Here is a 27,843-nt window from a genome sequence, read left to right as displayed (position 1 = left end):
AGAAAAACTTTGTTCCTCCGCAAACAGAATAAGGATAGTGAGAAATGAGACGTTTCCCACCGCTGCAGACAGTAAGCCACACTTGCATGAGGGATTTTTCCCTCCGTTGTCAGTTCAGCACAATAGAAAAAGAGCTCACTGGAGAGCGCACCATGAAATGGACTAATAGAGCAGCAGGATATAGAGACAGCATTTTTTCTCTATCACACAGAGACCAAAACTCTCTGTTGGTCCTCACTCTTGTATTCCCAAATGGATTGATGTTGAAAGATTGAAGTCAGTGTAGTTCCCCCAATAAGACGTGGATTAACAGTGGCTCAGCAAACTGAGTATTTGACTTTCAGTGTATTTGTAAGAGGAATTAACCATTTTGCATTTCAAAAGCCCCACTTGCCTTCCCCTGTACAGTTGTAAGGGAATTATGATTCAGCTCTCCCGACTATTTGAGGCTTTAAGCTCTCAGATGTCTTGTAGGAACAGTTGGAATACAGGAAATAAAGTGCCTCAGGTTGAACATGTGAAGAGATTTCTGTTGTGAATCACTAAATACCCCTATTTGAAATTCATCACTCGCTACTTGTAAAAGTTGAATCAATTCATCCTTATACTTTATAGTCTTATAAATGGAGTTCTTTTGAGCTCTTACACCACCGCTGATGTCTTGAGAGTGAGCTGCAGTTTTCTCAAAAGGTGGATTCCCTTGTTTTTGGGGGAAGAAACTTTTAATATCAGAAACAGAAACTGCAACAGATGGAACCAATTCAGTCTGCTTTTCCCAACAGCTGCTGTTGGAGCACTGAGGTGTCATGGGCTGATTGATGAAGATGAAAACAACAGGAGACACCTACCCGAGAGAGCTGATATTGTTTTTTGACAAATTTACCTGATATTTGACAAAACAATTCATTCACAAACAGCTTTATTAATCCCACTGGAGGCCATTTGTTTGGAGCTGCTTTTTGTACACAAATCACAGAGACATACGACAAACCGACATGATACAGGAGAGATAAATGTGAAGGAGAATCTCCAAAAATATTGATAAAAACTCGAACAATTAGATAAATCAGACTTTATATTGTCTTATACAATATGTTGTAAAGTAGGGCTCAATTGATGACGATAATCACTATTTCGCTTTCATTATTCTCGTGGTTGATGTCTCCTTTTTGAAATACGACAAGATGAAAGAAGATAATAGTCTGGACTTACCAAAGACAAACTAAAGTTAGTTAAAGATTAAAGGGTATTCATATCATAAAATATTTCTACATCCTTATGCAGTTTTTAACAGTTTATCCATTAATGTTGTTAACACCTGCACAGGATTTCGGGGAATTGGCTTTCTAACCAAAAGTGAGATGAAACAATAAATGCAACTTTCCTATCTCTCTTCATTTTACAAAGAAGCGATACATAAAATACATTACCATTCTGATACGTCAACTTGTATGTGACCCTGTCCAATTTGCTTTTTTCGTCTTCTGAATCGCTTTCCAGTTCGAACACGTATGGCTGAATTACCCCTATATAACCACTTGCAGTTGTGTAGTGTACAGAAGGTAACGTAGCAGAGTCAAAGGTGAGCTACAGGCGCGCGGCGGAGGGGGCGGTTGGAAATATTCATAGTGGGCGGGGCTTATGCAGATTCTGCAACTTTTAATGAGGGAGAAGGAGGAGATGCTTTGGGATGATTTTTACAAGGTAATTAAACATATTTTGCAGAAAAAAAAACATGACTGGAGCTGCTCTTTAAAAAAAAAATGGCTGTTCAGTTTTTTGGAAGTGTTTTGGTTTTGCATCGTAAAATAAAATCTGTGGCAACCAAAAGCAGCAGCAGCACAGCAAAGTAATTTCAGATGTGTGTGCCACTGTCAGATGCACAAGACAGTGAGAGCCTTAAAAGCTTAAAAGCAGGTAAATGTGGTGTACTTTTCAGATGCCAAATGGCCCAGCTCTATCTTACAGGGATGACAAGACATTTTGGTGTCTGGTTTCCTCCTTTTTCAAGCCTGTATGCTAAGCTAAGCTAACCAACTGCTTGCTTCCTGTAAGATCCATATAATACTGTATAGAGGGGCTATTCTTAAAAGTCCCCTTTCTTCTTCTCTCTCCTTCTGATACTTTTAATATTTTTACACCTTCTAGTATCCAGTAAGATTAAAACAGGGGGGGAAATACTCTAAAAGAAAAGTGGACACACAGTTTAGTGGCACTACTTTGAATTGACACTCACCAACATACTTTATCTACACGCATAAATGCATAAACTATGTGACTTCAGAAACTCTGCAGTTCAGCAGACGTGTAGAAATGTATTCTGCAGAGTCGTCACAGAGCTGAGCCTTGCGTGGTAATAACATCTCTCCTTTTTATTTCCACAAAGTTCCTCACTGGGAGTTCAGACATGCATGCATTAAACAGTTGCATCATAAAGAGGGCTTCCTAAATCCAACATGGCACGACCGGGGAATGTATGTGGTAAATTACACCTCATGGAATAAACATGAGCCAAGATAATGTCTGTTCTCTTACACCTTTAGCGCTGTAGTGTTGCATCGTCTCTCTTGTCTCCGTCGAGAGCCGGTGGGCAGGGCTCCACCATGTTTTATGTTTCTAGCAAGGCGCTGCTCGAGATAATCATTGCTAATTTATCATCCTGACATGCTAACAGGGAGGCGATAAACAAAACAAAGGGATAATAGTGTCTACTTCACAGGCCTGTTTTTTTTTCTTCTACTCTGTGGTTCTCGTCTGCTCTCCATTGGGACTCTATAGCCAGGAATAAAAGTAAACAAGCATTTTTGTGTCCCTTGTTCCAGTTGATTGTAGTGATGATAAAAATTCCTCCCATCAAGACAAAACCAGAATAGCATCAAAGTGAAGCAGGTCCATTTTATCTGCTGCTCATTTCGTATTCCTTTTTTCTCCTCTGCACAGCTTCCCGCCCAGTGGAGAACAGGCTGTGCGAGGGTCCGATCCCCAACAGGTCCCAGCTGTGCCAAATCCCCTGTCCCATCGACTGTGAGGTGTCGCCGTGGGGCGCATGGGGGCCCTGCACCTTCGAGAACTGCAACGACCAGGCCGCAAAGAAAGGTACGATCATAGGAAGGCACAGTCATAGGAAGAAGGTGCTACGTGCAACTTTGAAGGCATTTTATATGACTTGTTATGCTACATTGGCGTAACACATGTCCATTATCTCAGGCCAGCTTAAATGTAAGGCTTGCAGGATTCAGTAATACCGTCAGTCAAATCAGAAGTGGCTCTTCAATTTAAAGCTTTGACTTTAAGTTTTTCTTTGTTTCACCTGCACAGCGCACATCACTTTCCTTATGCGCCGGCTATGTGCCGTATATTAAACATTTGCAGACGATTCATTTCTTAATGTTCAAGGCACGTCAGAATGTTTGGGGGTTTTTTTAAGATTTTTTGGCTCTTTGGCTTTTTGCCTTTATAACATTGGATAGCTGAAGAGAGACAGGAAATGTGGGGAGGAGAGAGTGGGTGATGATCACTACATAGATCGGCAGACTGGGAGTCGATGCTGCAATCAGTGTGTTGAGGACTGTAGCCTCTTTACATGGGGCGCCAGCTCTACCAACTGAGCTAAACCAGCGCCCCAGTCACGTCAGAATTTTAACAGGATGAAGGATTTTAGTCTGCTAGTTGAGCTAAAGTTAGCAACGGCTTGCTTTGCACTCCTGAAGCACCATGTGGAGCGTCGAAGAGACCAGTTGTAATCAGCACATTTTGTTTGTTTTGGAAAGAAAGGGATCTGATTTTTTGTGTTGCAGCAAAACTTTTTGAAAGATAAACACTGAAGTCATTTTGAGGCTGGTTTACAGCCTGCCATTGTGTTGCTTCTGCATTGCTGTGTGTTCATTGTCACAGCTAACCAGAGTCAAAATGTGGAGACATTTGATTGACACAAAGCACGTCAACTCTTGGTCTTCTCAAATGATTTGACTCACTGGGGTTTAGGGTTGCAGCCATATTTAAATGTTTGATGCTATTCTACATAAACACACATTTCTTCCCCTCTTTGCATGTGTTCATTTCTTCTTCGGCTCTATTAAATAAGATATTGAAAGTAATTTGTTTGTCATCTGTCATCCCCTGCTCCGTCTGGCTCTGAGATAAATCCTGACAGTTTCACTCAGCAGTGCTCTCTTCCTTTATTCCTCGTTTTCTTATCCAGTAATTAAACCAGTTTATTTAAAATGGGTGTGGAAATAACCAGAATTTCATTAACATTATCTCCACACTCTATGTTTGACTGTTTGAGAAATATTTGGTGTTTCAATTTTACAGTGTAGTAAATGCTCCCTTCCCTCAATCGAAAACTTTATAACATCATTTTTTAAAGATAACAGAATTACTATACTCTATAAATATTTATGAACCTGCAGTCTTAATTAAAGTTTTACTACATAATATTATCATAATTTTTATACCAGCTGTAACATTACAGTAAAGCTTCAGAGCATAAAACTGAATAGTTAATGATTAGAGGTCTCTAGTAGTAGCAGGACAACATAGATATAGATATTTCTGCAGCTACATTATTATGACATATCATCATAACCTTTGTATCATTTTTAAAGCACTGCATTCATAGTCTGGGGGAAAGGTAAAAAACATGCACAATTAAACATAAATCTAACACCATATATAAAGAGCAATCAAGTCTTTAACGTTGTGTTCACTGAAGCTAAAAAAAATGTCACAGGCTGCCTTCTGCATGAGTTGGTCCATTGGTCACATGTGCATTATGTAAAAACTCACTTCCTAATGGATCGAGATGGGCAGGGGGACTTCTGCCTGCTTTCAGCTCGGTCCATGTGGGGAAATCATCAAGGTTTTTCTCCTGTTAAAGTTAGTATTAATGAGCTGTCTCAGCAGGTCAGCCATCAAACCAAACCAAACCAAGCTAAGCAAGGACATCGATCATCAGAGAGGGAAGCTGTACTCACAGAAAAGTACCCTTCAAAATATAGGAATAATATCAAAAGTTAAAGAACTTATTCTCCCCTCCACGTTATTGATGTATCTGAACATCTTAAGCAGCATTTTACCATTGACGCCGCTTGATATGGAGCGACAATGTTACAATGTTACAAGATAATTTAGCAGACGCTTTTGTCCAAAGCGACGTACATCTGAGAGTTAATACAACACAAGCAAGACAGGAGGGAACGAAGTCAGTAAGTGCCAAAAAAACAGCTTCAAGTGCGACACTGGTGCCAACATGCAGTGTAGTCTCTAACTACTTTGTATACAGTGTGATGTCTTGAGAGGACGGGAGCTTTTCTCCTGTAGCTTTGGAGGTGTGGGTGCAGGAAATGAAGACAGCGAAGCGTTGCTTTCCAACATAAAGATCCTGTATTAAACCTTTTCGTACAGGTAAACCTAAAGCTGGCATACAAAAATCAAAAACAGGGATTTAACTCAAAGTTATATTCTGGTAACTTGTTAAACTGAAAAAACCCATGTCCCTTCTTCTCCATCTCAGTCTTCCTCTCTCCCTTCACTAGGGTAATCAGTTCATAAGCTTCAGCTGGGCAGCAACCATTGTTCTCACAGCCCTGCTCTCCCTGGGCTTTGTAGTCTTTTAATGGGTGCCATGATGGGTTGTAGTCCTTGTTGCAGGACTTTAGAATAAAATTATAAATTAGATGCTTCTAATGAGGTTAAGGGAGGTTATTATGCTAATTTCAATTGAGTAGCTTAGCATAATTTACAGTTAAAGACTCCTCATTTTTCTCACATTGGTGCTCTGTGCAGGCCCTCATACAGCCTCTGCCTGAGACGACTTAGTCATCTCTGTCCCTTTAAGACACCCCGCCCCTTCAAGCCTGCTTTCTTCTGATTGGCCAGCTCTCCAAAGCCTGCTGAGGCTGCACTTTGTGACGTCACAGAGTGCAGCGTGTGGAAAAAACTGTGTGAAAGCTGGCGTTTACTCCGACATACTTTTACCTACAGATTTGAAACTTCACCCACGTTTAGTCTGGACATCCAACATTGTAACATTATATATATCCCCAATGTTTTATTCTGAAATGCAGTTTGGTAGAAGTGTATCATAAAATGTACAGGAAAAGTTACTAGCAGTTGATGATAGTTATTTTCTATAAGGAGAAAGTGTTCTGTAAATATATTGTTTCATTGTAGGATTTAGTGTGACTCTAATTGTAGAACATTAAAGTCATTAAATCATTATCCTCTGTGCGCTGCTGCAGGTTTCAAACTGAGGAAACGACGGATCACAAACAAGCCCACGGGAGGTCCTGGGAACTGCCCGCACCTGGTGGAGGCGGTGCCGTGTGAGGAGCCCACTTGTTACGACTGGCAGCTGATCAGTTTGGATCAGTGTATTCCTGACGATGAGAAGCCGTGTGGCCCCGGCACTCAGCTCGCACAGGTCCTGTGTGTCAACAGCAACGGTGAGAGAGGAGAGCCTCATTGTTCAAGTAGAATTTGCATGATAATATCGATGAGTGGTGCAGCTGTTGTTGCTGCCTCACACACAGTTTAGAATTCTGTGATTCACTTGTTAAATTTAAACATCCTAGTGCAGTGTCTATTAAGAATAGGCAGATTGCTTGCTTGCTTGTGTTGCAGCATTTTCATAAACTGCTTATATGTATGCTAATGTCAATCTGATTAATAATTTCTCAATCTCTATTTACACTGCATAGAAATGTGGAATCTGTAGGCAGGGACGTGGATTTTAGCGATGGCAAGTGTTCTGGTTTCCGCTTGTACTTCACAAGGCCGCAGCGTATGCAGGAATAACAGCCCGTGTTGAGAGCAAAAGCAGGCGGAACGTAATCCACCTTAATGACATCCCGGCTCCCATCGGCAGTCATCTGACAACGATTTAGCTTCTTATTAATCTCTGAATGCTAACAGCTAACAATCTGTTCTAGATCTAAAACTGAACTTGAGATAAATTCCCTTGATGCGGTGTCACGAAAGCTGTTCAGCGTTTAGCTTTCCCTGACTTCCTCGAATGCATCAGAAATGATCGATCCGACCGCAGTTGAACAAACGAGCATTTTAAAAGTAGTTCTCTTCTCCTCTTGAGGACAGACCCGACAAAGCTTCATTTTTACTTTTTACTAATCTGCATCATGATGTTGAAATTGAACAATTTAAGACCCAGTTTCATTTTCTGTCTTTACTGGAAGCCGTTTATCACTAACCGCTGGCTAAACCGGACACGCCCGACATGTTCACCGTTGTCCCCAGAGGCTTTATTGTCATCAGACTAAGACGATGGGATCCAAGGTTGATCATTTCAACGTATGCAAAGGACAGTCATACATACATATATAAATACAGACAGAGATTCTTTCTTCATATTTACATGATTCTTCTAAAGCCCCACCTTTTGGCCAAATGCCACCAAATTTGTCGTGGTCACTTAGACATCATACCTACACAAATCTAGTTACAATTGCTCGAATGCTTTTGTCTTGATGTGCCATTTTTGTGATATAAGTAAAGCAAGCAAAGCTTTGAACACACTGAGGATGAGCTATTGCAAAACTCTGAAACATAAACACTTAGAAACAGTTCCTTTTCCATCCTGGTTTGCAAATGTTGCTGTCGGATGAACAGTTCTCGAGATATACAAAGTACCGACAGATAGATTCCTTTATTTATAGTCTTTATAGACTTTAATACTGATTGACATCATCAAGCATCCTCTTACGTACTTGTCGGTTGACTCTCATTTGCAGTCAAAGTGCAGCTCTGACCTTGTGTGAAAATCCTATATTCTTCAAAGTCACCTCCCTATTGACCCTCGCTGCACAGCGCTGTACCCGGGGAGATATTCTTCACTTGACTTCTGGTTGCCATTCGACAACTTTGTGCAGAGTTCTCTCCAGACTCTCCCCCCCTCCTTCCCCTCTCTCCCACTGTTCAACTTGCTCCTACTTTAACGCTCGCCTGATTCAGCGTAGCCACCTCTCCTCTCTCCCGCTGTCTCTCTCATTACTGTCTTCCTCTCTGCACGCACAATTAAACCTTACTCGCACTAAATCAAATCAATCCTCCGTGGCCCCGGGTCCTGGACTATCTCGTGCCCTTTTGCAGCTCCTGATTTTTACTGCTACTCTTTATTACTGTAAATCTTTAATATAAGAGGCGGGGGCACAGACATGCTCTCCAGACTTCCTCCTGCCTTCAGGTTGTGGACAAAATAAGAACAACACATTATTGATTTTTATTCGTCGCTTTTTCTGGCGAGGTGTAGATTACATCCTATTTTTATTTAGTCAGAATGTCAAGTGAGAAAATGCTGCAGCTCAGAAATCTCATTCACCGCCAAATGTACTCAGTAAATCCTCAATTTATGACCCCATGCGGTGACTTTGTTCATGTTTCCCCCACAAGAGAGCTTGATTTGTCCTTCTGAAGCCTCCCACAAATCACAGTTCGTGCATCAACTGGAGGTATTTAGCGAACCTCTTGATTCTGTGCATACTCCGCCTGCGCTGCTGGAGTAACAAAGACTCTGCACTGTTCTTTCTCACCTGACTTTGGTTGATTGATCCTCCCCCACCACGCTCACTCCCTCATCTGATGAAAATTGATTTGTTCTGTTTGGATTTTCACTCCGCTTCTCGCCTCAGAGCTTTTTCACTGCTATGTCAGCTGTATATTTTCTCCGAGTGTGTGTCCCAGCCGTAAAAGAAAAGGCCACACAGCCGGGCCCCAGACAACAGGCGGAGGTCGATACAAATGTTATTGAAACTGGCTATTGATATTCCCCGTGCTGACTGCCTGCCTACTTAGGCAGAGAGCCGCTCCTTTCCTGCACACTGAGCAAGGAGGCTTTGCTTTCATAGTGGGCGTTCTATTCATTCATGTTTTCTGTGTGAGAGCCTGAAAACTGCTGGGGTCCCTTGTCACTTCTTATTTTCATGCCTTCTCAGCTCAGTCATGACTGCTTCACTGAATATCTGTCAAAGTGACATCTTAATGCAAAGTCAGGCCCGGTCCGACTTCTGAAGCTCCAGCGATTCTCCTCCTGCTTCAGATTTCCATTCAACCATTGAGAGGTTTACATTTTCCTGGGCGTATGCGTCGCTAACGTGAGGGAAAATGTTCTCTGCTTGGAGAGCAGCACATGAAGCAACACAGACGGGTATGTGGGTTAATATAATCCACTTATGGCTGATGCAAGGAGCTCATTTATAAATCATGGACGATAGCGTAAAAACGTGGGGACCCCATGTGAGTTTGCTCTCTACATGTTCAGTGCCACTTTATTATGGAGATAGCCAGAGTCAAGAGTGCATCTGTATGAATAATCTACTGCTAATCCATAAAATGGTCCTAAACCACTGTCATGTCAGGATGGAAAACATCTGAGAAATCTGATTATGTCTGTGCTGAAGCTCAGCAGTCTATATTAGATTTCTTTAGAAAAAAATGTTTCTCAGTTCAGCGATTTTTGATGCTTAAAGAGCAACTTGCAGGTAAAATTTTTTATTATATTAATATCCAATCTTGAATCTCTCCCAATCTCTCTGAAAATGGCTGTGGCTCAAATTTAGAGGAAAAAGTGGCCGTTTTCTGTAAAGCTGCTAAAATAGGCTTTTATTTTCAACATGGAGTCATATAACCTAACAAGAGGGACTCGCGGTGTCCGACTCTGCCTTAGCTCAGCGTGCAGAAGTAGGTGGTAGTGATCTGAGTGGTCTTATCATATTGTGTAGATATTATTTCGCATTGCATCAGTTCTTTTGATGGTTCATTTTTGCATTAGTGCCAGTTGCACAAATCCTAGCTTGATGGGACTTTGAGCCCACCGTTCGGCTGACAGGAAGAGGAACGGAGCTAGCTTTCCTGCCTGCGTGCGTTCTGTGCAGGTGAAGAGACGGGACTTCGGGACGGAGACACACAAGCACCTATCAAACAAAGTACCAGTAACCAGTCATCGCTCTCCCTCTGTCTCTCTCTCACACACCGCTGCGACGCCGTAAAACTTAGAACAAATTTACTGTTATAGACGGCAATACGAAATAAGACTGATACAAGCTGACACTCACCCATTAGTAACTGTAATGGGTAATTATTAACGCTCCCACTTGCTACTACTCATGATTTGTTATATAGCCTTTGGAATAAACTTTATGTTGTGATGTGACGTTAGATCGCTAGCTAACGCCGGTCACTCATCACGACACCTGCCCAGTGGCACTACAGCTCAATGTCTCTCCTGTTTCTGGTCTCTTTGACGCCTAACAGGCTCATTATTCTGCCTGTGGTTCGTCGTATGCATATGAATGAACAATTTCTTCATCTTCAATGACAGGACTGGCGTCTAGATCCATATTTATTCATGTTAAACCCGTCATCGATCGGCGGGACTCCTTTCTGTTACGTCACATCCGGTCGTCTGTTTTGATGCGGAAATAAAAGAAAACGTACAAAAATGACTCCAGAAGCGGCTGTAGTGTAATAATTCATATGTTTAATTGAAAATATAATAACTAAATCATTTTCCTACACATTGATTCACCGGGGTCTCCAACCTGCAAGCTGCTCTTTACAAGATTCATTGATGCAGTCTGTGTTCTCAATAAGTCTGTATGCAGTTACATCTGGACTAAAAGCTGCACAGGGCAACTGAACAACCCGGAGAATCCAACAGACCACAAGAAATAACCTTATCATTTATTAAATTACTCCGATGTTGCGCATAAATGTTTAAATGAGATGTCGGCCAGCTCCGCCTCCATCCTCCTGAAGTCCGTCGTCGTGTTTGCAAACATGCCCTGCTTCATCGTCGCTTTATATCCAACGATGTCAAAGGAACAGGAAGTCAAAAGACCAGTCTCTGGAAGAATGTCTCTCTTCTTCTTGTTTGTATTGAGTATTTTACAGCCTGTTTCAAATCCTCACTTCATGTTAGCAGATTTCATCCCTCTAGTTTCTGCACCAGCCACATGAGTCCATCAGAGGATGCCAAGTTGGTACCCGCGCCAGTTTGGAGAATATCTTTCCCAAGTCGTCTTAGTGAAAACAGACGTCTTATGAAAACAAGCACGTCTCTACAATCTGAGATGGTCTGTGTGTTTGACATCGCGCCACCAATTAAGACACCCAGCTGTTCATGTTCCCAGCTGCTCCAGCCGTCTCTATACTGAAGTGTAGTTGGAAGCAAAGAATCTATGAGCCCTCGAGTGTGTTCTCATTACCCAGGTTACAACCCAGTCAAGGAGTTTCAATCAGCGCTGCATCAGGCTGATTTATTCTCTTTATGAACGTTAAGCATCTTTATAAGTTCTCCATCATTGGAGTTTTGGTTTCAGCTGCAAGAAGGAGACAAGGCGGTGCACAAAACTTCAAAGCACAACTTTAACTTGGGGGACAGAGGGATTAAGGTGAAATGCTTTTGTAACGATACATAGGTTAGATTAATGTTGGTATCTTGGTAATATTAGGGTTTGAAATGGTGATATGAGTTCTGTGCAGTATCTTTACTATCACGTGCAAAAGTTGCCTGAGAGTTGGACTAAACTTCCTCCTGCCTCATTTGTAAAACATTCCTTCTTTGCTTTTTATGTCAAACCATGAAAAATGTTAAGGATCGTTGTTGATGTTTGATTTACTTCCATTGAAGCACAGACGGTAATGTTTGACTAACAACGTTTAACCTGAAAACACAAATGGAATTATGAAAGTAATAAACGTGGATTAAAACCAGATGTTTTTGCTTTCAACATAATTATTTTACATATCTGGCAGTTTGATTCATACCTAACACCCAAGCCCAGAGTCACCACTGGGAAACACAGATGCTCGTTCCAAAAGGAATTACCTTCAATGAAGGCTGGAAAAACAAAACCGACATGAGAATTTAGGCCCGGAACACGGCTCAGAGACATGTCCCGGGAACACAGACGCTGCTTTATTTGGGATAACTGTTAATCTTTGCTGGGAATTAAAACCCACACCACCTTTTGGGCGTAGATTTTTTAATTTTAGTTGTACATTTCTGGAAATGTTAGAATTTGATTGTATTACACTGACATAAACGCATTAGCGTTAAACAGATAACATTACTGTTGTTACGACCCTGGCTCAGGGGAAGCAACATCGAGGATTCAAACCATTATTCACCTAAAAGATGGTTTATTGACAATAATATAGACACATGGACAAAGCAAAAGACAATGGTGGCTGATGCCATGCGGCTGATCTTGGCTGCGATGTGAGAGAGAGGGAGGAGCTTGGCAAAGTCCCTTATAAGCCAGCCCACAGGTGCCAGTGACCAGGAGCTGATGAGTCAAAGAAATAAAACACAATCAGCTTTGTACATAACACTGTCCTATCAGTAGCATACAGCCTGTTTGTCAAATTTGATATTTTAAGCTTTACCAATTCATTGGAATTAAGAGTTTATTGTTATTATTATGAGCAGATTCAATTGTTTTTTCCCCCTGGAGCTGCAATGATTAGTTAGTTCATCAATGAGTTGATTGGAAGACAGTGATCACCAACTTTATTCATTATCGCTGAATCATTTCAGTCATTTCGAGGAAAATAACTTTTTTTTAACATGTTATAGACTTAAATAATCAGCAGGTGTTACAGCCTTCACTGTAGTGCTTTCCCCCCATTGTTACCTTATAACAAACGTTTAAACCCCACTGCTGCTCTGTTTAAAGCAAATAATACCCCATTGTTGTCTTTCTATAACGCTCCTGTACTGCAGTGTAAATGGATAACATTGGTGTGTTTTCCTTAAACCTCTTCAGGCATCTGTTTGCATCAAGAATTTGAGGCAGAAATAAAAGCCTTCAACTTCAGTGTGTTCAAACTTTTATTAGTTGGTACCAGTAGCAGTTACATTCTGACTGTTGCAGAGTTTAATCTTTCAAAAGTACACAAATTATTCAAGCTCATGGTTAATGGACTGAAAGGTGTGCTTTTCTTGGCTTTGTGACCACTCAAAGCTGCTTTTACGCTACATGTCACATTCACCCATTCATTCACACACTGATGGCAAAGGCCTGAGTGCCAATCTCCAAACAGATCTTTGCCCTCTCATACCCGATGGCTATGCCACCGGGAGCAATCTGGGGTTCAGTGTCTTGCCCAAGGGCACTTTGACATGTGACTGTAGCAGTCAGGGATCGAACCACCAACCTTCCGATTGAGAGACGACTGCCTCGACCACTGAGGCACAGCCGGCCCAAAGTATATTGAAAGCTGATCTTTCTGTATTGGATATGCATTTTTGGCTAATTTTACAGGACTGGTACGAGGTTAAAAGCGGTCTCAGTCTGAATACCTGAAAATTGATCATTATTTTTCCTTCACTGTTTTCCTCAGGAGAGGAGATGGACCGAAGCCTCTGCTCGGCCTCCCCTGTGCCAGATCCTGTGCCCTGCGAGGTGCCTTGCTCGAGGGACTGTGTGCTCAGTGATTGGACGCCCTGGTCTACTTGCTCACAGACCTGCTCCAGTAAGACCATCGAGGGGAAGCAGATGAGGACCCGCTCCATTCTGGCCTATAATGCTGGGGAAGGTGAGTCTCCACCTGCCAGACAGCCTCCTGCACCATCGTGTATGGAAATGTATGCAGATGAGGCCTGGATATTGGCTTAGTCATGGCCTTTCAAGTTCGTCCTTTGCTGTCACTCAGTGAATGTGTGGATTTCACACTTGTCTGCATGTGCATTTGTCCTTATCTCCAACAGTCTGCTTATCTGTCCTGGTGATTATTTCAGTCGGTCTGTCTCCTCGCCTGACACTCACTTTTTATCTGTTTCTCACATCGTCTCTCTGCATATGCTTGTTCTCTCTGGTGTAAATCCCCGTGTGAGTGTGTGTGTGTGTGTGTGTGTGTGTGTCAGTCTGTCTTCTCTGTCATGTCTCCAAACATTTCCCTCTGTCTTATCTGAGTGTGTTTTCCTCACAGTCACTGCGATGGTTGTGGCCTGGATCACAGTGATGGAGGGTAACATTTGTAATTAAAGCTTGCTGGTAGCTCTTTCAAACCTCTAGCTATGTGTCTACACGTTTTAAAATGAACTGTTAGCTTGTTTTGACTTCTAAAAAGTGCATTATCATAACAGCTTCAGGGTGACTTGTAATTGATTTAGAGCATATTCAGCCTGTTGTAATAGAGTCAGGGCTTGTTGGCCATGTGTGAAGTAGCTTGATTGTGTTAGTTGTTTTTAGCTGCTCTGCTGTAGTGTTAGCTCATGTTCTGCTTACCTCACCTGTCACATTAACACATTTTGTATCTGTATTTATCAAAGGTCTTTCTCGGGTGCCAAAGTTTCCGGAACTTTTTGGTAAATCTTTGACTTAGATTAGAAATAAAAGTAGCTGTTCTCGTGTTAGCTTTAGAAAACCGTATCAAACTCCAGTCTGTTTATTTTTGAACACACATACTCAAGAACAATGCCTGACTGAAGCTTTGTATCTTCACCACAGGTTCCCCCTGCAGAGTAGATTATCTGATTAGATTTAGAGCTCCTTGGCAGAGTTTGCATCTCCTGTGTTGCATATTAATAAAGTGAGGAGAACTACAGGAAGTACACGAAGCTTTAAGACACAGGGTTGATATTAAAAGGCATCCAACAAAATGTTGGCATGGATTAACGTGCTAATGAATACATTATTATGCTTAATTAATTACCTATTTAGCATTTACTTCCATGGTGATTATTGTGGGGACCAAGTGCCTCTCTCTAAATGACACCCATCAGATGTATGATATCCAGACTGAATGCTAAGTTGGAGATTTTCCAATACCATTTTTTTTTCTTTCCAATATTGATACTTCAGTATTGGCCCACACCAGGTACCTCTATGATACCAGTGTGATTCAGAAATATAAATACGATTGGTTGGAGACACTAATTGGTGACATTTTGCCTGCTTTTACGCTCTCTGTTAGCACCACACTGTTGTTATCGCCACGTGATCATCTGCCTGAAACGAGTGGATTCTTTGGGGGGCCTAAAATCAGTGTTCTTTTTGGCAGCTATTTTAGATTCAGTCTTAGTCGAAAGACGAAAAAGCGGGTTAGTTTTAGAAACATTTTAGTCATTTTTACCCTTTAAAGTTTTAATCTAGTTTTAGTTGCCAACAACTCAAAACATTTGATTACTTTGAGTCAAAACGTTTTCTCTCTTGGCAAAATATGACCCCCTCTGTGTCCCTCCTTTTCACCTGTTTGCTTCAGGTCAAATTAGTGCTTTAAATTTCAGCAGATCATCGAAACAGTTAAAGAACGATGAGCACACAGCAGCTAAAGATTCCTTTTCATCATCGCTTCTCATTTAAACCGTCTGACTGAAGCAGAGAGCTGATTGTCGCTATACTTTACCTCTTTTATCTGTGAGCGCGCTCAGAGCCTGAAGCAGAAGCCTGACAGCCAGTTAACAGAGAAAGTTCATAAGCACCTTTGTGATACTCGTTATCTCTAACTGGTGATTAAGGCTTAAAAATATCAGGGATTTTGGATGTCTGACAGCCCAACACTAACATTTTAGTCTTGTCTTGTTAACATATGTGTCATCAGAGTTTTTATTATCAGAGATCTATTTTTCTCGCCTTCGTCATGGAAAAAAGAAACATTTTTGTCATAACTTTCATGAACACTGCTAAAAATGATGGTATAAGACTGCATTTCAGGCTGTTTTGGATGTGGATACCAACACTGATTTTGCTTTAGAAACAAATCTGTGCTAAGCGGCCCTTCCTCCAGCTCTTTGTAAATGAGCCTGCAAACTAAAACACATTTAAATATGTGCCGGGTTTGTTTGTTTCCCCATCATGTGGTTTGTGTTTCCTGTAAGCTTCTTCTCATTGTCCCCATTGTCCACACACGGTGTTTCTAGGTCATTGTTCTGCAGCAGCTCATTTGAGGCCCTGTGTCATGCTAGTGTTGTTAGTCGGCTGTGCCGGCATGGCACAGTCAGCAAGAGAGGAAGTCATTCTCAGTAACCATTAAGTTGAGATTTGTCTGAGTTGGCAGTCTGTGATTCAGGCCCAAGTGTGTGTACACGGCTGCTCATTATGGAGCTGGCTCTCTGTCAACTCGGGTAGAGAAATACAGGTGTGGAGGACTCACTGTCCCGCATTGCCTCTCCATCTCTGCTGAAAGCCCCTAAGTGTCTGCAGTTACTCTAAACCGAGAGGGCTCTCTCAGTCCATCGACCCGACAACTGAATGACTGACTGACTGCACGCTGCCTCACAAGAGAAATGAGATAGCGACAGAAAGGCACAGACATGAGGGTTATACAGGGGAAGGGAGCAACAACAAACAGAGGTTGTACACACTGAAACAGGGCAGTGAAAGTCTGACCTGCCACTTGCAGTTGGAGTCAACAACTCCTCTCACAAGCATAGCAAACCAAAATACCTGCATAAAAAGAGCTCAGTCATGCAGAATGTGAACACACCTAGAAAATATAACAACAAGCAAACTTTTTATTTATGTTGCACCTTTCATTCAGGGAGAGTAGCTCACAGTGCTTCACAATAACGTGAAGGAACTGGAGAATGAATCAAAACATTTTAAGTGCATCTACTGCGCAATAAAGCCAAACAATCAGATAAATAACAAACAAAACAGGCACAAATATCAAGAGAGGGTGCATGCTGACATTAACAGAATGTGTTAAAAGATGTGAAAACAAAGCGATGCATAAAAACTATCAAATGTGGAAAAATAGTCAAACAAAAGAAGAGCGTCGGCTATTTAAAGGCAATGAATGGGTCATAGAGTTTGCATCTCTTATATCTTTGGGTGGGGAGCTTTGGTGCATACTTAAATGTCTGTATTTTGTTACAAGAATGACCGGGCGTTTGTCTCCTGGTTCATTCTCTAACACAAAGTGCATATAGGAGAGAGTAGGCCTGCTGGCAGTGGTTGGCGTGGGGCTTTCCTCCGGTCAGCAGCAGTGGCTAGCTCAAACTGAGAGCTCCCCACGAGCGGCCAGCCCAGGCGGCGTCAGTCGACGTTTCTTGTTCAAGTTGTATTGTTGGTGGTTGGTCCAAAAGAAATAACAAACTGGAGATAGTAGGCCTCTGGTCCATTATCAAGGCACAAAACAAAAGGTGCTCTGGAGTCGGGTCTCAATCATCATGAAACTTCTCCCTGGACGCTGTTACCCAGAAAACTTTGTACACCCGAAGAACCGGGTTAATTCATAAGCCCCGCCCACTACCATACCATAGCATACTTCTCCAACTAAGAGTACAGCTGTCGTGTTTCGTAAAGGAATGAAAGTCTCACATGTCATGGTTCTAAAACTTAAAACTATCTCATTAACAGTCTCCTCAAAGTTTTCCTTCAACAGTTGCCATCTCTGTTCATATTAATGTGATTTTCTTTCAGATAAAATTCAGTATGATTATTAGGCTGTCACAGGAAGATGGTTATATCATGTTATTAAACTGTCAAAAAAGATATCTCTGCCCAGGTTGGAACTTTATATGGCAGTTTTAGCTCGCTCAAATATAATCCTAGTGTGATCCGGCAAACGCAGCTATTGTACTTTTCCTCGGCACTTTCAACAGATTCATTTAACGTTTGAAGGCTGTTAAAGGGAGTTTTAGGGAGAAAATAAACAAGTGTTGTCAGACAGGTGTGCTGGATTTCAAGAAGCTCCTTCGTGAAACATGAAGGGGGGAAAATGTGTTTTAGTCCTGACTCTGAATAGTAGATGACTGTAGACTCACCTATAGGCCATGACGTTAATCTCGTGTCTTGTTAGCAATGATGTACTCTATTTGATATAACTGCAGTACTGATTGATTTCTGCTTGGGATGGCATAGAAAGCAGTAAACACAAAATTATAACACTCTCACATCATAATGTGATTATTCTAAATTTGTTAGCAAATGTTTGCACACACCTCGCAGACACAGAGCAACTTAAGTATTCATTTTGGCTTGTGTTTCTAACTTGTCAATGAATGTTAAGTCCAATATTGACTCCACAGTTGCCAAAACAGTTGCAGCTGTAAAACAAACATTTAATCAGGTTTTTTAATCCATTGTTGCTGCTTTAGAGTCTCCCGTACATATTGACACCCTTCTCTCTTTGCTGTGTTTGGTACTTTCAGGTGGAGCCCTGTGCCCAAACAGCAGCGCCCTTCAGGAGGTACGGAACTGTAACGAACACGCCTGCACAGTTTACCACTGGCAGACGGGGCCCTGGGGCCCTTGCACCGACGACCCTTCTGCCTCCTCCCTGAACATCTCCACGGCTGTCCGCAACCGTCCGGGTCCCTGCTCCATGGGGATGCAGACTCGCAAGGTCATCTGCGTCCGCGTCAACGTGGGACAGGTGCCACCGAAGAAGTAAGCTTTTTTTGTTTGCTTTGAATGTTTGTTTGTATTTTCACTAACTTTAGAGGTTATTTCCTGCATGGCTGATTTGTAGGTGCTCATAACTGTGAAATCAGCTCCATGAATGTGATGTTGAAATGAAAATTATTCACCTCTCAGAACTAAAGCACTGGCTTTGAGGTATTTCTCAATCATGTGCTATCATGATCAAAGAGTAGGGACATTTTCTTTTCAAAGAAATCTCTTCAGCAGCTGATTTTACTGATTTGGACACCTTCATCCAAAATGAAGACGCTAATCAGTAAAATCTCGAGCTGCATTTCAAAGAATAGAGGACCGAGAGAGCTTCAGTTGCCTTTTGATGTGTGAAATCATTTGTTGAAGAACCTCTTTTGTTTGGGTTGTCGCTTGATGAACACAGAAAAAGGTTAGAGCCATTCTTCAAGCAGAAATGGAAAACGCCTTTCATTCCTCGCCCAGTCCAACAGTGATCTGTGAGCATCTGTCAGGATAAGCTGCAGAATAGAGAAGGCACGGATTCATTTGTGCTTGTTTATTTGGTAGGACATCAGTGGCAAACTTTCCATAATAAGATTGAGAGGTAACATGCAGATGTGTGTGTGTGACATTGAAACTAAAGCGACATTAAAAAACAAAAGAGGAGTCGGGAGGAGTCAGCAGACACATGAGAGAAGCGGCAGCGGCTGGAAACATAAACACAGAGCTGTTTAAGTAAGCAGAGAAGACTCTACGTGAAGTTAACACCCAATTCATATCTTCCCTTCGCAGGCGACCACAGATAAATAAATAATCTCTTCGTCCCTGAAAGCCTAATTAACCCTGCCGTTTTGGGCGCTGGTAATTTCTCATTGATGATAATGACAGTAATTAAATGGGATTGATACTTTAAGGCAATTTAATCATGAGGCAGATGAGAGACGAGATGTTTGTGGTTAGCTTTCGAAGACCACACTGCGTGAGGAGGATTCAGAATACACGCCGACTTTACTTTAATGTCTGTAAGAAAGTTCAGCTGCAGCCTCGACTGATTCGCTCGACAAGAGCAGATAAAGGAGTAGATCCTCTTTTGTCCTACGGCAAGCCCTTTGAACATTTATCAGCAGGACTGACGAGAAGCCATTTAGTTTCAATAGTGGAAATGACATTTCAACATATCAAATGTCATGTTTGACTTGTTAAAATCTAAATTCTTTATATCTGTGAAACACGTTTGGCCGTTTGACAGGCTGCAAATGTATGTTTGAATTACACTTCAACCAGTCAAACAGAGTTTAAGGTATCTTCTACTGAATTCTAACTTAGGACAAAAGGACAAACGGATTAGGACTTGTGCAAATAATAATTTCACATTTCAGATAGCAGCATTTGCATTTCGGATAAATTCAACATATCAACAAAGAAGCCTAAAACAACATTTAAAATATGTTTCTACAATCCAGATTTGTCTGAAATGAAAGTCTGGCTATTTACAAGTTGTAGCGATCACAGTTGTATTTGTTACCAGGACAAACATAACTTTTACTGGTCACATTTGTATTGCAGGTATCTGAAATGCAATTATAGACACAGTATCTTAAATAACATTCATAATTTATTCACTTCACATTTGTAGAAACCTACATCGATGATAAGGAATAAGGATTAAATGGTTTAACAATAATTAACTTTGCAGTAAGTGATAATCCAGTTGCAGATTTAATAAGCAAGAATTTCTCTGTTGAATCTGTTGAACAGAGTTTGAACAGAAGTGATAAAGTAGTAAACTGCAGACGTATGCAATTAACATACATATATACAACTTTGTTTTAGATATTTTTCGGGACATTTTGTCTTTATTCAATAAGACAGCTGAAGACAGACAGGAAGTGTGGGGAGAGGAGAGTGGGGAATGACATGCAGCAAAGGGCCGAGGGCGAGAGGCAAGCCTGCAGCCACCGTGTTGAGAACTATAGCCTCGGTATATGGGTGCCTGCTCTATCCACTGAGATAAACCAGCGCCATCTTCATTCTGCTTTTCAAAATTTCATCATTGACATTTTGACATTGCTTTCTTGTCGAAAACTATTGCTGAGATCTACAATCGCTATTACAGATACTGATTGAATGTTAGATTTGCTTGCCATACGTGTCCAGACTTGTAGATAAGAAACAGTTAGTAGACTGATTTAGTCCCTGCAGAGAGAGAAGAGAAAGGTCTCCTTATGTGTCCTCCAGGTTGGATTTAGTTTCTCGCTCTAATTCCAGACCAGTAAATTCTTTCTCCTCTTGTCTTACACCTCCCAAGAGTCGTTATCAGTGAGAGGAGGAAGGGTATATAAATTATTTAAAGGGTCACGAGTCTGTTGTGTACTACAAGGTAAATGTGATTCATCGAGAGCGTCACATGATCAAATGAAGATTAATGTCCGGTTCAATGGGGGCTGTTTGAGCAGCTGACCCAGACTCTGCAGCGGCACTTACCAGGCTGCAGAGGAGAGGTCGAAGTCCAGGATGTCTTTTATCGCTGGGATTTTCCTTTTCAATCCACACTGGCAAACGCAGGAGCAGGAGGCAAACATAAGCCCAGCGGGATGGAGTGTAGGAGGGGTGGAGGTGTCATTGAATAAACGACGGAAAAAGGTCTCAGTCGATTTGCCTCCATTATCTTTTGTTTTTCGCTGGTCGATAACTTTATATAATCAGGAATCATCTGTAATAAGGGCAAAAGAACACCGTGTAACAGCATCGCTAATGAGGATGAAAATAAGATATTTAACCAGAGTGGACTCCCATCATGCACCTACTCACCCACTCAGTAGGTGGTTGTTGTTATTGACCTTCGCTGAGTCACTTTGAGGTTTGTTTTGTAATGAAGGTCATTTGGAAAAAAAAACAGGAGCTGTTTGACATTTAGAGCCTGTGAGCCGTTTAATGGGAATAGTTTTTGTAGTTAAACTATCTGGCTTTAAGACATCTTTAATGGCTTTTGTGTTGCTGTTATTTTTTCATTTGTTGCTTGTAATGGAGGAATCGATTTAGTATTGCTAAGATCTATGTGGCAACAGACTTCAAAATGGAGTCTATTAGACCGAACAAACACAAATAGTCAGACTATCATAAAAACAAATACTCACTTTGTTCACCACATGAAGGGAAAACTGCAGCATTAAAGGATTGTTTCCAGTGTTTCCCACAGAATGTACCTGTTTTCTGCACACCTAGATCTACCTGCATGCACACAATGCCTCAACCTGCCTTCTTCTGTCTCTCTGGCTCCCTCAATAGTCGTGTTTTATAAGGTCGGCAACAAACTTTGAGCTGAAATATCCGTGAAATAACAGGATCTTAGTACCCAGCTTTTCAGGTATTCAAAACCCAACCTCCCCTCCTGAAGAAGGTTAATATTTCTTCTCTGTAAATGAGCCCTTGAGACATTTTGTTTACAGACTCTGATTGCTTGTAAATGAGTTATGTGAGAAGACATAAATCAAACGCAGCAACGCTGAGTTTTCCACTTTTCCACTCGCATGGACGATAGAACATCTGTGAGTATCGTCACAGTCTCAGTTTCATTCTGCTGGAAGGCAAAAGGCTAAAATGACAGACTTTCAAAGACTTCAAGGCTTCTTTTCACCTGCCTGCATGGGTCAGTGGCGCTCTCCATGGTGCTGAAAAATTTCCCTCATTCTGACTCTGCCTGTACACAACCCCAGCTATGCCTCAGTGTCCATTATTATGTCCTTTTGTAGGTTTTCTGAGTGTTGGATCCTTTAAACATGTTGTTTAAAGTGTGGAGGTGGATTTTCCTCAGGCCAGTGTTTATGGCAGGTGTCCAGCAACAGGCTGGATGCCAGCGCGTACTATTTCATCGACTACAACAGAAATAAGTTCTCAGGGTGCCGAGCACTGCTCTTTTATTTCATCCGAGAACACATAAAAGTTTCAGTTGTTGCCAGAACTATCACCCTAATCTCTCTAACACACACACACACACACACAGGACATAAAATAACCCCTCACTGGGAAATGACTTTGACTCTTTAACTCGCAATGACAAACACTGCCACCAAGATGGGTCCTATTAGGTTGATTGCCAATTAGCCGCATTTGTGTGCTATAAAAGAGGTCTGGCAATCAGGCATTTGATAAGCAAGTTTTCAAAGCAACATGAGACAATTAAAAGAGCAGAGAGAGGCCAAATCATCACTACTTAACATGCATGAGTATGGATCTACAGAAATACTAATGAAACGTATTTATTTTAATGACAACGCAGCACAAACACATTAGTGATAAGTTGTTACCAACAAGGATATGATGGACATTTGCAACATATAGGGGGTTGAAAATGCATCTTATTGGTATGCTAAGTTTGTCCTCCAGGGAAGAAGCACAGCAGCCGTCGTTTTTGCAAGTTCCCCAAAGCGACTTATATTTAAGTGGATAAAAGGCCTCTAGCAGCCATAGTAAGAAGGACTGAGTAAGAAGGAAGTTGGTTATAGAGCCAGAAAGTCTGAGTAGGTTGAGTTGAAAGTATGATTTAACCCAAACAGCTGCTGTCATCTGCAGTTTTATTTTAACATGCCCATAAAGTCTGGTGATGTCAGAAGGCCTGTGCACTGATGTCATCAACCCCATTAACTCCGATCCATCCCTAAACTGTTTTTGTGCCTAAACTTAACCTTCCCTGTCGAGTTGTCACACATCATAAAACTGATTAATTTGCCATTTCTGATCTGTAATGGTTTTGGAAGTTGCCAACAAATGACGCTCTGCAGATAGCGGCGTCAGATCAGAGAGCTCTTTAATGTGTCAGTCTAGAGGGCACGGACACATAACACATTTTATTGTGTGCTTTGGAGGGCTTGTTGGTTTAATAGGACACGCATTAGCTGCCGTGTTTGTAGTGGTAATGCTGTTGTAAAAAGAAAAACAGTCTTTAGTTCTGTTTATTTGGTCCGACTGAGTAAATTTGACAGACCAGAATGGTATGTGTCTCAGCCTGCAGGATGCAAATGAAAAGAAGCTGATGCAATCACCCCTCTGCTCCTGTAAATGCTTAAATTACCATAACTCAGAAGTGGCCGAGTCATCTCGACTCAACTTGTAAAGCGAAGGGAAAACCAAGAACATATAAAGACAGTGTTTACCAAACACAAACAATCTGCAGCTCTCTTTTCTCTACATCTACATTGATTTTCCTCCAAAACATTTAAGAAAACACGAGGTGGACTCATGTTTCTGACTAACCCACCTTTACAAGATGAAACATCGACATTTCATAATTGTTTGGTAGTTTTACAAATTAACAAATTAACAAAAAGACCAAAAATATAGAACTGTAGAACAGAGGCTTTTCAATTAGTTGTTTGGCAGAAAATCAATCAGTGAGTCAATAAATCACATTAGCCACTCCTCAAAGAAAGAAAAATCCCCTCATTTTAGCCTGCAAGAACAATCAATCATGTTCTGTCGCGTACGATCATAAGCCTAATGTATCTTTACATCCTGGCCTTTGAGCAAGCGCAATTAGCAACTTGAAAACATCTGCTGTGAGAAACTTTTAGGCTTAGAAGCAGCCATGATTTTCACATCAAGATCCTCCACAACAGCCTCAGTGCTCCTTTTTAGATTCTCCCAGTCCCTCACTTGGTTCCGTCAATGGCACATCAAAAAATTAAAGCAGACGAGCATCTAGAAATAGAACAAGAGGGGTATCTAGAACGATTTATATTTAAGCATCGGAGCAATGACCAAGCTGCTGTATTTGACCCGTTGAGGTCTTGCTAAATGAGTCACCTGTTTGTGGGAAAGTGTACAGATTATAGTCCTTCTTTCTTCTCAGCGTGTGTTGTGTTTCCCCTGTAGATCTGACAGACCACCTGACTTTCTGCTATGTAAGAACTGTTTTCTGAAGCCATTAGTTTGGTCCTTTCTTGACCAAAGTAAAAGCATAGAGATGCAACAGCTTTGGTTTCCTGGCCATCTGTTGCTCCGAGGCAGCCTTCCCTTACCTGCACACCCAGAAATGACTTGATATCGTTGTTTGTTTTCTGCTCTGCACGTCTTCATCTGGCACGATCCAACTGGCAGGTATTCTTGATCAGTGCACCCAAGGGATCCTGGCAGAACAAACAAACATGGCCGCCTGCGCCCTGCGTATGCAGATGTGCCCTGTCTCATTCATTGATGGATCTGAGCTGTCTTCCTCCTGAAGCCTGAGGCAGTGAACCACACAGGGTGCATGGCACGCAGACGCACACATGCAATCAAACCACACACACACAGATAAACGCTGGCTGTCACAGCCCAATAGAAACAAGGGACAAAACTGAGACAAATATGTCAGTGCCTCAGGCTGGGGCTGCTATCATCCTATCGAGAAAGCTGTTGTGGTTTGAGGTAAAAAACAACAACGTCTGCTTATTGATTCCGACAGTCTGTGTGCTGACTGCTACCAAATGTGTGTTTGTGTAATCACATCGATGCAGAGGAATTTGTGGGAAACTAAACTGAATGATTCATGGTTTATGATGTTCGACAGTATTAAACCCATTCAATCATCTCCCTGCCGTGTTTTCTAATGGAGGCTGTGTTTACTCGCTGCTTTTTTTTTGGGACTGTGATAGATCGATAAAAGCTCTCGAGAAGGAGGCCAAAGACACCACTGAAAGGGTCCTTGAAGAACTGCAGCTGTTTTATGCTAAATTAAACAAATGATGTTCTTGTTTTGTAGCCCATAATTTTGATAATGAAATTAATTAGGCCTTATCTTTTCCCACCAGACCATGTTTTTTTGTGTTTGTATGCTCTCTTAAAGCTACTGACAGTTCGTTTGCTTTGAAACTCCCCTCTTCATCCTGCTCAACCATCTGCTCCTTTTTCGAAAGCAGCCTTTCGCTGAACAGATTAGTCAACGCGCTAATAGCAGCAAGCAAAACACGAGCATTAGCCTGGCTGCTCGTTTTAATGTAGCGCTTTGGGACGAGCTCCCGGCGCCGTGTTGTTCGTGTCCTCGCTTCGCCACAAATCATGACATTTAAAGATCATTATGAGATTGTGACACTGACTGGAACCAGCGAGCCAGTTAAAACCACAGATTCTATTACTGAATGGCTTCATTGATTTGATTCTAGTATATTTATACAGTGCCAAACACACTAGTAAACTGTTTTAGATCTAGATAGAGGAAAATATATCGTAGAAAAATGTGTATGGCTATTATAGCCATGCAAATTAACATTTTCTCTGCTCGCAAACCACAAAATAAAAAGCAAAGACAATATAATAGCTGTATACGTAATAAGAAAGGCATAAAAACAATATTACAAGTAGCTTTTACACCCCCACGGACAGAGTCTTTCAGCCAAGCATTGTGCTGTCAGAATACTGGCAACAAACGTGGCCTGTTTTCCCTGTAAACTGGAATTTAATTGAATTTTAATCATCTAAATTTGGATAATACCCATCATTAGTGCAGCTACAATATAATTAGACTAAAAGGGGAACAAAAGGGATGGTTCTCTCTGCCGAGGGAAACCTGCTGCGAGTCAACACATCACCCTAAGTCTAAAGCACTTAGAAGTCACAGGTTGGCAACAAAGGGGATTACTGCAAACAAAATCAAGAGTGAAAGATTTTTGAGTTAAGAGAAGAGAAAAAAACCTATCGCTAATCAAAATGTAGGTGTCAGATATGAAGTGACCCCCCGTCCAGTCATTTTTAGCACCAGTTGATTTTATTTCAACTCCCCTGGGCCTCTTGGATCTCCCTGTTGCAGATGAAACATGATACAGTCTCTCAAACTGCCACACGCTAGCAAATAAGTTGGCCTGACATGCCTGTAATGATGAATAGTCAAGAGATCCTTATATGTTTTTGTGACAGTGTAGCGGTAACACATTAGCTGTGTCCCAATCCAGGGGCTGCAGCCTTCAAAGGCCGTATTTGAAGGCTGATTGCGTCACAGCGGCACATCGAAGGCTGTCCCAATTCGAAGGCTCCTTCAGATGCGGCAGGCAAATGAGTCCTCCTTTTCCCAAGATTCGCGCCAATTCAAACGAGACGGCAGCTGAGGAATACGCTTTAAAATGTAAAAGTTTCTGGTTTCAACGTGAGCGGCTTTTGGTGATGCAAGGGTAAGTGCGGGAACAGCTGGTGACGCAAACAGGAAATCCTCCGTAGACCAGACCGTCTCATTTTAATTTGGCGGTCTACGCAGGCTGTGAATGCCGCCTCCTCCGTAGACTGCGTCCTTCAAAGGATGGAGCCCCTGGATTGGGATACAGGTAATATATCTGAGTCACATGATGAAACAATTACAATTACAGTTTTGGAGCTGTCTGGCCTTAAATGCATCACAACTTTCTGCATGCTGTTGCCCCACCACATGCAGCTGGTGCCCCTTTAGATTATTTTGCCCCAGCTCACAGCCTGAGTCCACCACTGCTTTTACCTTCCCTGCTCAGAGATGTACCATAATTCACTTGATCATAAGAAGTCAATTCCCACCCAATCTAAACACAGGTTGTTTTAGTCATTTGAACCAACAATGTGTGCAACTAGTCTTCTGTCAAGATAAAGAAAATGTTATAATAATAAAATAATATTAGAGAACTACAAAAAACAACTCAAATATATGTGAAATATAAAATACAAAGTATAAGGGTTAATGCAAAGGAGACTGTGCCTAATAGAATAATAATATTACAATATGTTATCAACAAAAGTAAGCAAAAGGTAATGGTGGCAAATAAATTGACAGTAGTACTGACATTTATAAAGTAGTAGAAACTTATATTGCACAATTTAAAGATAGGGCATGATGTAGGTAGAATGTAATAGTGCATAATAAAAAGGAAAGTTATATTGCTCAGGAAGGACATTATTTTATGGACTCTAAAAGGTGAAATCTAAAGGCAGGATTCAGACCGTGTTCCGCCTGGATCAAAGGCAAAAGTGTTTTAGAACTGTGTCGTTTATCTCTCGTGTTCTTTCAACACCTGACACGGACGGAAAATTGTTTCTCATCCTCAGATATTCATTACTTTTCAGTAGCAGGCAGAGGCAGGTCAAAGGTTTAATCCCGTCTTTGTCAAGGAGCTCTTGGAGTCAATCACCTCTGTGAATACTGCCTCGGTGCTCTGATGTGGAGAGATGTTTTCAGACGTTTGCATGTTCTCCACCGTGCATGCGTGGGTTCCCTCCAGGTACTCCGGCTTCCTCCCACAGTCCAAAGACATGCTCTGTTAAGTTCATTGGTGACTCTAAATTGCCCTTAGGTACAAAGGTTGTCTGTCTCTATGTGTCAGCCCTGTGAGTGACTGGTGATCAGTCCAGGGTGTACCCCGCCTCTCGCCCAATGACAGCTGGGATAGGCCCCTGCCCCCCTGCAACCCTGAACAGGATAAGCGGCATAGTTAATGGACGGATGGATGAATGCACTCGACTGTCTGCTCTCTGTGGAACTCAATGCATGGTACTTATGATCCACGCAATATAA

General features: G+C 41.7%; 1 protein-coding gene across 1 annotated transcript in view; it reads left to right on the top strand.

The window, feature by feature from the left end:
* thsd7ab (thrombospondin, type I, domain containing 7Ab) overlaps nt 1-27,843 on the top strand; it is a 178,888-nt gene that overhangs the window by 73,592 nt on the left and 77,453 nt on the right. Inside the window, exons 6-9 of the mRNA XM_069656696.1 lie at nt 2,941-3,096; nt 6,243-6,446; nt 13,360-13,554; nt 18,116-18,353. Of these exons, the coding sequence (XP_069512797.1) occupies nt 2,941-3,096; nt 6,243-6,446; nt 13,360-13,554; nt 18,116-18,353 (793 nt within the window). The remainder of the gene's footprint in view (nt 1-2,940; nt 3,097-6,242; nt 6,447-13,359; nt 13,555-18,115; nt 18,354-27,843) is intronic.

Source organism: Semicossyphus pulcher, unplaced genomic scaffold, assembly GCF_022749685.1.
Source record: "Semicossyphus pulcher isolate SPU_LCO1_2020_fin unplaced genomic scaffold, fSemPul1.0.p SCAF_9, whole genome shotgun sequence".
Taxonomy (NCBI): domain Eukaryota; kingdom Metazoa; phylum Chordata; class Actinopteri; order Labriformes; family Labridae; genus Semicossyphus; species Semicossyphus pulcher.
Note: the sequence above shows the minus strand (reverse complement) of the source record. Positions and strands in the feature narration are given on the sequence as shown.